Raw genomic sequence first — 11039 nt, forward strand, 5'->3', positions numbered from 1 at the left:
AAAACACATTCGGTCTGATACCACTTAAAACACAGCTGTTCTTATGAAAACACACAAGAGTTACACATTGCAAATCTTGTTAAATATCCCACTGCTGCCAGCGAACACAATGTCTATGCCCATATTGTTATGTTCACAATTGCACATATTTTGGGACAAGCAAAGTACCTCCTCTGAGTCTCACATTTCTCCCCTTAAGCCTGCTTTGGTCTGCTGGCTCAGCTATTTCTTAAGCTAAGGCATGTTATAGAACATAACATGCCAATGGAGGTTTGAGTTCTTAGAGTTTTAAATCTCCACATCACAAGTTGTTGCTGAGGTTAAATAATTAGCATGAAAATTAGATAACACAATGCAACATTTGATATTTATTATAATTCTGCAAGGACATTTTTTTAATGTAGTCCTAAATCGCTCAAAAAATCATCAGAATCCTGCTTTTTTTCCCGATCATGTAAAAAATAAGAACTGTAGGCCTACATACAGAAAGGCCTAATTCTTCACTACACAGTTGTTATATTTGTAATGGACTGTTGAATTCAGGATATCCTCTTCACTGTTCACCTGTCTTGTCAATGGCAGCTTTAAGTAAACATGAAGTTTTGCCCAATGTTCTGCCTTTGGTAAGTAACTGTCAGTCACCTAGACACTAAGACAATAATCCCATAAGTAGGACCTGGACTGACCCGGTGCCTCAGTGGACCAAACATGTTGCATCCCGTCTATTCCAAGGCGCTGTTGAATGTCATTCCACACTCACTCTGGTTCAATAATTTCCATTTCTTATGTTCTTTTGAACACAAAAACAACACAAAAACAAATGGCAACCAATCAAGAGCTTTTGAGTTATGTTGATTCAATACAGCGCCTCTTTGCTAGCTCAAACTCGTAAATCTTAAAAAATCATCAATCATAGATCCAGATATGTCAAATCATAGATCAATTTGTTGACAGCAAATAATATCAACTACGCATAGAAGATATATTTCTAATATAGATTGGGGGTTTCACTGAACCTATTTCAAAAGTTATGTTTGCTTGTCCTCTAGTTCAGGAAGGTTTTTCTTCTAAACTTATTCCAACACTGTATGCGTTCATGCATCAAGTCTTTATGAGAAAAATTTGACACTGAATTTGTGCCAGTTAGCAGTCGGTGGTCCATTTAAGTACTTTGCTCGTAAATGTCTTAAATAGGAGCTCTCGTCTGCTACTTATAGATTTATTCACACCATCTTGATGCGTCTCTGAAGGATTGCTTGGCTTCTCTTTTCTCAAGCTGAGATTGCAGTGCGCCGCTAATTGGGGGGAGTGTGTTGCTCCGTCAACATTCACAAGCTGTTAATGGCTTCCAATCCATGCTGTTTGCCACTGCCAAGGCTCAAATAAAAGAATAACTATACTTCTGTTGACTGGAAATAGCCGCTCAAATAAATGGAAATGTTCTATTTACCCTTACTTATGCTTCTTCTGTGACGCTAGTATGACCAGTCCTTTCTCCACACATATTCCTTTCACATTTGCGTCTGTTTATCTCAGTAGGTGCCAAATAAACCAAAGAAATGTTCAGTGGTTACGAGACAGTCTCATTAGAATGAGTCAAGTCTGTGGCATGGACACAGCTGCACATCAGCTGTATTTCTGTAGCCTCCGGTGCAGCCATGCCAAGCCAATGGCATCTTAGTTTAAAGTCTACGCACAAAGAGATTGATTTTGAGTGGTTTGCACAGACTCGTACAGACAATCAATCTCTTATGGGCGTTTCCTGTGTTACACCTATTATTCAAATTAAAGAAATGCCAATACACTTGCTAATCTGTTTTACTATTAATATCAGCTCCACTATATAGTAGAGCTGAACAAGCAGACTATATCCATTGTAAATACCATCTGTATTCTTATGAAAAGATTTGAAATACAAAATCTATAAGCCACTTGATTGATAACTTTTTTTCCAGATGATTTTACAATGCATCAATGCCAACACTTTTAGTAGTACGCTGAATAAGAATCCTTGAAAATCCTTGCAATGTGAGTGTCATGGCCTCTTCCAATTCCTTTCAAACTGGATTCCCTTCTAAGTCAATGAAACATACAGACTCCTGAATTTTTTTTTTTCTTTTCATAAATTTTTGTCACTCAGAAAGCTTAAAGCTGCCAGCAAGACAATCTCTTCAATGCTCCAAAAGCGTTCATTTTTTTTCGGGGCGGTGTCACAATTTTCCCTTCTACCTGTCAGTCAAATAAGATTAAGAAGACCAGCGATCTGACATGTTGGACAACGCGGAGTCACATAACTGAATGGTTTAACAGATTAGCCTCTTCTCTTGTGGGAAGGCGACTAGCCCAGATATCAATCTTTTCTGTGACTGCACGCTGTTGCCTGGCGGGCTGAGAGCTTGAAACAAATAACACTGCCATCTCTACGCAAGCTAAAGGGACAAGTGTTGCTATGCCAAGGAGGTGACAGAGATGTAGATCACATTCAACAAATATGCTACTCGTTCATATTTGCCTCTCAATTTCAGCGCATGGAACAATTTCATATCTAGGCGATATTTTATGTTCTTGTTGGGAGTTCAGATGCATGAGGACCTTGCAATATTATTTGGCCAGTGTGTCAATGCTTACAAAAATATCAGTCCGTCTGTCATTTTCAGGAGGTCCTCAACACATGACCATGTCTAAAACAAATTGATTAAATTGGGTCCCAGCTGGCCGGGAATTTCATGGTTACTGTTTAACTCAAAGCAAATCCAAACAGCTGTAGCTTTTTATGAGCATGAAGCCAATTTAAACCCAATTTTTGACCATGACTTTAAATGTGCAATTGAAGAATAAAACTCCCATTATTTGAACCTCCTCAGCACATTTGTACATTGTAGAGATAAATCACATCCTGCCACTGCTGACAAAGTAGTTCCTTCTGTGCAACTTTGCTGGTTCAGTATTTGTAACCTACGTAGAGCGAGGTTATTAGCTCTCAAATGTCCCACAACGTGGCTGTTCTGTAAGTATCATTGGGCAGTTGGTGCAATGAGGAGGTTGTTGCTGTGGAAGCTACAGTATACTTCTATAACACGAGCATTCCATGCTTGGCATACACGCATTATAGTGCTCTGACAGAGAAAAAGAAGACCTCTTCAATGACCAGCAAAAGCCTATGAAAGAAACAGATACTGTATTTACTTAATGGTGCTACGAGGAACTTTTGAATAATTCTGAAACAGCCTCGTTTTTCAAATGTCAAATAATTATATTCTTATATAGTTTTTTCTAAATGCCTGTGCCATGGGTCCCTCACCCTGGAACTATAGCTGGCATAGTAAAAACACTATACCGCTTTTGTCCAATGGGGGTGCAGGAATTAACAAAAACTGAAAGTTCCTCAGAGCACCTTTTAATAAATAAGCTCTCTTTTCCATTTCCCTCGATCTAATCTATTGGTTTCCCTGCAGACTATATCAGAGGCAGACGTCCCGGCCGTTGTGGCTCCGTCTCTGCTGGGCATAGAGGAGCTGTCAGAGGCTGTGTCAGGCCTGAACACCATGGAGGACGTCATGAAGTACCTGGAGCCTGAGCGATGGCAGGTGGATATGGACGAGCTGTACAAACCAACATGGCATGTGCTCGGGAAGTCATTCATCCTCAACAAGAAAGCAAGAGGTAGGGCATATTCTTCACTAAAATGTCCTCATTAAATGCTTCTTGCCAAAATCACTTTTTGTAAAGATCAAGGAATATTTCCTCATGATATGCTACCTGTCCGTACTGTGTGAAGAAAATCCAGTGGTAATACACAGCCTATAGGGGCTCTGTAAATAATCATGTTGCTAGCTATGTTATAGGCCCCCTTTGGTTTACATATACCCTTTGATTACATACCAGTTTACAGAGCCCATGCTGTGTGGATTAACAGCAGACTTTTTCTCATTGCACACAGAGTACGGACAGGTAGCGGAGTGTGAGGAAATATTCACTGGTATTGATAAAAAGTGATCTCCAGAATCGCTGACTCCATCTTTAAATTGATTATAAAAGTTAAGAATACACTATGTAGGCTTACCATTGCAGCAGGTACAAGACACATTAAGCTTTAACACGTGTAATGTTAGAAGAGCAATGTGAGCATCATACCATTTGTTTGGAAAGGAAAGCCATTCTGACCATGGTCTTCTGTGTCTTTAAGGAGGAGCTGATCTCAATCTGTTGAGGGAGGAGGTTCGACTGTACAGCTGCACCCCGCGCAACTTCTCTGTGTCGTTGCGTGAGGAGCTGAAGAGGACAGATGCCATTTTCTGGCCGAGCTGTCTCCTGGTCAAGCGTTGTGGGGGAAACTGTGCTTGCTGCTCTCACCGCTGCTTCGACTGCCAGTGTGTTCCCACCAGGGTCACAAAGAAATACCATGAGGTATAGATGTAGGAATTTAGATTTTTTATTTTTTTTTAAATGAATAACAGTTAAGAATCAAACATAGATGTTTAGTTATGACATTACTGATTAAGAATTATTCTACATTATACTTCCAACAGACATAAGCTCTGATAAAAAAAAATATATATCTATTTGGGGCCATATTGTCTTTTATATTAACAAAGGATGTGGAAAGGTCTTTCACCAATAAAAAAACAACATTGATTCAGCAACATGTATCGCCATTAGTTTGGAATGATGCTAGAGGTAATTACTGTATCATGATCATCAGTAGCCTCCTCTCTGCCATGACAGAAGTGAAAAACCCACAGCAGAATATCCAGTGAAAGAAAAACAGTATAATAAGTTGCATACTTGTGTCAATTATCTCATTAGTAATCCTTCAGTAAAAACCTTGAAACATTCTCCAAACTATGAATTTTCTTCTTTAAAAAAAACAGTAATGCATATGTACACCAACTACCCGCTGAGCTTGTTTGTTAACTAAAGCAATCCTACTTTCACACAGGTTCTACTGTTGAAACACCGGAGCGGGGGCAGAGGCCTTCAGAAGACTATGACCGACGTGCCCTTGGAGCATCACGAGGAGTGTGCCTGTGTGTGTAAAGATGACTGGGACTGACCTCAGACCTGTTTAAGAGCTGCCACCAGAATCGCATAGGATGTTAGAAGGGAACCTCTGCCACTGTTGCAACGTTCTCCCATCTCATCCACTTCCACTGGACGCTAACAAGATTCTCCCTTTATCCTGTTGTCCTTTCACTAATCGGATTAGGCAGAACAGACTGGAATCTAATACATCTACAGAATGGATTTGACTGCTGTGTGCTCTGGGTGCATTTAAGAGAGACAACAAGTCACTAGTGCAGGTCTGGACTGTTACCTGTGTGCTCGGAAGACGGTATTCTTCAGATTCTCAAAGACATAAGAACATTGCAGCACTTCTGCCTCCATCTCTTGAGGTCTATTTCAAAGTTCAGCTAGCGTGGGCTGATACTGCCATGAAAAATGGCAACTTCTTTGTTCAAGTATTTTTTTTAAGTCTGTAAGTGAGCTGGCTCCAGCTGCCTTACTCCCCCTGTTACCCCTCTATTATTACCATCAAGGCAAAGAACGGTGCTTTTTCATGAGCAGTTTTCCTTTGCTCCCCTCTTGTAATAAAGACTGTGTAAATATGTCATTCATTATCTGTACTATCATGCCTTTTCTACCAAGAATTCCTAAGAAGAAGAAAATGGTCTGTGTTTTTTTCATTATATCTCTTCATCCGATCCATCTTAGAAATGTCCCCTCTACTTGCTTCAGGAATGACTAGCGTCAAGCGATCCTTGCTACATTTGAGACTGTTCATATGAAATATTTATTTGTTTGATGAAAGGGAAATTAGGTCCAACATGTCTTGTTTGCTTCACGTGTCACTGTCATTTCCATGTGTATTAGCCTTCAGTTTTCATTGTTAGTCATTTTACAATGCCGTTACATTGCATCATGGATGTTTTTAATTTTTCTTTATGCCAAAGTTATTTATCTCTTCCTTTGCAACAATTGTTTGTGTATTTCATTTTACTGAACATTCAAAATAAATTCTTCCATTTCTGATTGGAGATACAGAAACTTTGATGACTGGTAAACAAATTAAGTTAAGAGGTTCTTTGTGTATAAAAGCCCTGTATATGTATTTTTACATATTTCCACAATTCATATTCTTAACAGCTAAATTAGTGGGGAATAATTTTTAAAAAATTGCATGCGTTTTGCTTTAAGATTATATTGATTTGATTTTCATCGTGTTCGATTAACGCACACAAAAAATGAAGTAGAATCAACTTTAAACAACAGTATTAACAATCTACTCTAGACATCTAAAGGAGCATCATTTGAATATGTTTAACCAGCTGTGAAAAGTTAGTGAACAGCTAGAAGGTCCTAACAGTTTTACAATGATTATCATTTGTTAATATATTTATTTTAAAATTACAACTGCCACCATACCACACTGACCACCAAGGTAACACACTAACTATGCCTAAGTACCCCACACAACCCTACTTCAAAAATACTGAACAATCCCTTGGAGTTTAAATATGTGTAAGAGAAGGATACTCAGTATGAGAGAAAATGATTAAGATACCAGATGTCCATATTTGTAACCTTGTACTACACCTTCATACTCAGCATTTCTCCCTAAAGCTTCATCAATTCATATTGTATTTCACCATCTCCTTATCAGACACTGAGCAGTGTTGTTCATTCTCTCCCTCGGCCATCAGGTCACCCAGGAGGAGGTTCTCATTTGTCCATCTCACGCTGCTGTCCCGGCCAATTATTCACTTCTAATGTGTGCCCTGGCAGCCTTCTGCGGTGACGCCAGATGCTACTGCATAAACCCGCCGGCTCCCACTGTGGTTTTTATAATATTAAACAGACTGCCTTCCCTAGCCGGGGCAGTGTTTCTTAGCAGAGGAAACCTCACTTCACTGGCACAACATGTGACACATGGGTCTGGCGTGTGTGTGTGCGCGCGTGTGTGTGTGTGTGTGTGTGTGTGTGTGTGTGTGTGCGTGTGCGTGTGCGTGTGCGTGTGTGTGTGTGTGTGTGTGTGTGTGTGTGTGTGTGTGTGTGTGTGCGTGTGTGTGTGTGTGTGTCTATATGTGTATGCTCCCCTAAAATCCAGCACTTGACGCTTCCACCCTTCCCCCCACAAACTCCTCTGCTCATCGCCTGCTTTGCTGTGTAACCGGAGCAGCCTCAGTCAATACAGTACGTACATAGATCGCAGCAATTTAAGTGCCTATACTTTACAAAACTATAATTTTATTCAATTTGGTTTCTGAAGAAAAACAAACTCTTAACCTACACCAAACTAAGTTGTTTCGTGCCAGAAATCCAAAGCAATTAGCATGAATTGTAACAGCAACTGTGGTCAGAACAGAAAAAAGAAACGCACATAGAAAGTCATTGTACATTTCACAAGGTCTTGCAAGGCACGTCACCAGTGGTCAATACGCACTGCAGATGTTACCCAATATACAACAAAAAGCAGAGATTCTCACCGTGTTCAAATGCCTTTTGGAGTTTGTCACTTGCTCGGACTAAAGGCCTTGGGAACAGGGACATATTCCCTCTGCTCTCTCCCTCAAAACATGACTCATCTTTAACAACAGGTGCAACAAACTCGGCTAAATCATCCTCCTTCAGAAATTCACATTCAATCTCTCATAATTCACAGGTTTGACCTTTCTTCTGCATATCCGAATAGCTAAAGAGATGCAGCCTCCTACGCCCATTTGAGTGAATAATAAATCCAAACTCAGTGAAGTGCGTCAGCAGTGTCTGATTTGTCCCTGACATTTTTCTTTCAATGGAAAGAGTGGAGTGGAGGTTGCATTGCTTTCATCTCACCTGGCTTCTTTTCTGCTCATACAAATCTAATTCAATTCAACTGTCATTATTGTGTTGTACATACATTGGAACATATACACATGCTGTCTTCTTAATGGAACATTTCTGAATGTATTGGGAATGGATAATAGGATAGTGACAAAGGGCATTTTTGGTGGCGTGGTTATAACTAGAGACACTGGTAACCAATCACATCACTTGTCTCATTTCTATGAAACAACCAATAACAAGGGAGCGTGATAACAGTAAATGGAAAGAGGCTCTTTCAGGAAATCCTCATTATTGAGCCACGCTAATCCGACATCCAGCAGACTACTGAGTAATAACAAAGTCTAAAGGTGTGTGTATAATCTGTATTAGCATGCATGGTGTCATTTGCATGTGATCTAAGCTAAGGTGTCAAAGGTCAAATGTCAAGGTCACTGTGACGTTGCCTTTTGTGACTGCATTATCTCATGAACGCTTCCACGGTTTTTCTTCAAATTTTGCACAGATGTTCATTATGACTCAGAGATGACATCACAAGAGTTTAGAGGTCAAAGGTCAAATGTCAAGGTCACTGTGACGTTGCCTTTTGTGACTGCATTATCTCATGAACGCTTCCACGGTGTTTCTTCAAATTTTGCACAGATGTTGATTCTGACTCAAAGATGAACTGATTACATTTTGGAGGTCATACTTCAAGGTCATAATTCATTCCTAATTCCACCTAGAAAGTCCATTCAAACTTCCAAATATTCCACATTTTTCAAACATTCTATTTTTCAACCATTATGTTCATTCAGATATATTCATCCTTCGTTCTTCATCAACAATCAGCAGTGAAGCGTCAGCTGCTTCAGCATCAGCTTCAGCAGCGTCAGCATTCACACCACAATTTCTTCAAGGAATTGCATTTCTAGTTTCTTCTTGTACTTTTTTTTCTTTTCGTCTGCTCTACAGAACCGCTGATCCAAACAACTTCACACTCAGCAATGCACTCCCTTGGGTCCAAAGCAACATACCCTCCAAGTGTCAAGGCAACTTGATAAACAGTTGGTATTATGATCCTACAGACACACATACATGCACACACAGACATGTCTTCCTTTATAGTTAGTTTGATGTTGATAACGCTCTATAATAAGCTCTAACCCTTTTCTGTGGGGATTAAATATCCTCTGACCCCGTCTCAAATCTCAACCACCAGCAGTAAAGCCGATGGAAGCAACAACAGTGGTCTTGCATATTCCACCTATCTCTATCATTTCCCAGTCACACACACACACACACACACACACACACACACACACACACACACACACACACACACACACACACACACACACACACACACACACACACACACGCACACACACACACACACACACACACAGTGCGTTTACATGCAGACTCATAATCGGGTAACTAAACGAATAAGACTTCAACAGGACTTTTAAACTGCATGTAAACACCTTTATCCGATCTACTTCGCACACAAATCGGCACAATAACGGACAAGAGATGTCGGATAAGAACACCTAGATAAGTCGTTCGTTGTCGGCATTCTCTCTGCATGTATACAGGGACCGGACATCGCTTATCGGACTTCTCGTTCTGTGCTTGTGTGCCTGCGCGTGATAGGCTACACCCATGGCTACACCATGGGTTATTGACGGAAGAGAACCGGACGTGGCTCTTTCAACACTTGTTGAAAGCATGGTTGAAAGGGCTACAGCGCCACCTAGCATAGTGGAGACAGTCATGCATTGGACATTTATCCGATATCTGAAAGGCCATGTAAACTCAGACAAGTGACACGGTCCGTTCGAGTGTCTAGTTCGATATATGTGATAATCTAATCTAGTTGTGCCATGGAAACGCACTGAGTGAAAACTATTTCTAAACTCCACTTTGCTACACATAAGCACTTCCTTTGAATGTATGATACATCAACTTCCCCTTTCAGAGGAAAATGACATTGTGATTCCAACTCACATAACAATCGAGGGAGATTGTGACATTTTTATGTTGTTACATCCATCTCCCAAGTGCCTTCCGTTGAGAGGTTTGCAAGTTTTGTTAGCATGCACCGGATAAAATCAGGGGTCACACCTCACCACACTGCAAGCACACACTTAGCTGTGCCTGTGTGCACAATGGTAATGATGCCAACAAGCCATTTAAGGAACACTAATGCGCGTACATAAAAGCTAAGTGTGACAAATATCAGGTGAAGAAATGAACCGTTACATTTTACACTGTCAAAGCATCACTACAAACTAACTTAAACAGAATATATAACATTTTGAAACTTCATCTCCTATACTGAAAATAAATCAAATGTGATGCAGAACAAGAAGTGTTACAGTCCTGTCCTATTGCAATTAAAATCATACTATTGTGTCTACAAGAGGACATTTTCAGTAATATTTATTACAGCCTTTGCAGAACCCTCGCATTTCCAACCATCCATCTCCTGTAACTGGCAACTGACTATACATTTCTACATGCAGCCTGGGAATCGATGGCAACTTGAGGTCGTTTATAACTGTGCCCGGGTCTTTAAGCACTGACTGATGGGAAAAATATGGCAGCCCGCATCCAAATGACATCCATAGCATCCCTAATTGGTTCATCGTATATATGGATGGAAAGGCCAAATTGACGGGTGCATGTTATGTTTTGATAATTAAAGAGTGCTGCTGGAGCGGTTTTTCAGAGAGCCAGCTGTTGTTGCTGGGAACCTAAGGTCCTCCACTTTAGTGTAGTATTAATCATGGTTCAGGAAATCATTCACAAAGCGGCCCAGCAGCCCAGAGTTCCATGTTAAATATATTGTGTGTTGAATCATTTGACAGATGTCTCCTATTTCAGCCTTCATCTCCTCGTTACGTCTTACGTTGAACCGCTCCACGTTACCACACCAAGATGAAAGGTTTTCACATTTACTCTGAACTCTGTAATACACTATGCATTAAACAGCCTGCCATAAATGAAATACGCTATAGTGTACAGTATATACCATGATTTTACCAAACCAAAAAAAACACAGACAAAGTGGAGCAGGCCTATACTATACCTGAATGTATAGAATAGTACTAATGTACTAAGCCTAGAAAAGCCAAAATTGTGATTGTTTAGCAACTATCAACAAATGCAAAGTCATAATTTTTTACATTGTATTTGTGTCTGCCAAGTTGCCACCTCCTCTGCCTCGATTGTAT

At 40.2% G+C, this 11039-nt stretch overlaps 1 protein-coding gene across 1 annotated transcript in view; it reads left to right on the plus strand.

The window, feature by feature from the left end:
• Positions 1 to 6030, plus strand: part of pdgfc (platelet derived growth factor c) — a 41965-nt gene extending 35935 nt beyond the window's left edge. The window contains exons 4-6 of the mRNA XM_080035307.1: positions 3456 to 3663; positions 4187 to 4407; positions 4940 to 6030. Coding sequence (XP_079891433.1) covers positions 3456 to 3663; positions 4187 to 4407; positions 4940 to 5053 — 543 coding nt within the window. The 3' untranslated portion in view covers positions 5054 to 6030. The remainder of the gene's footprint in view (positions 1 to 3455; positions 3664 to 4186; positions 4408 to 4939) is intronic.
• Positions 6031 to 11039: the final 5009 nt, after the last annotated feature.

This window comes from Ammodytes marinus (genome assembly GCF_949987685.1).
Source record: "Ammodytes marinus genome assembly, chromosome: 10".
NCBI lineage: Eukaryota > Metazoa > Chordata > Actinopteri > Uranoscopiformes > Ammodytidae > Ammodytes > Ammodytes marinus.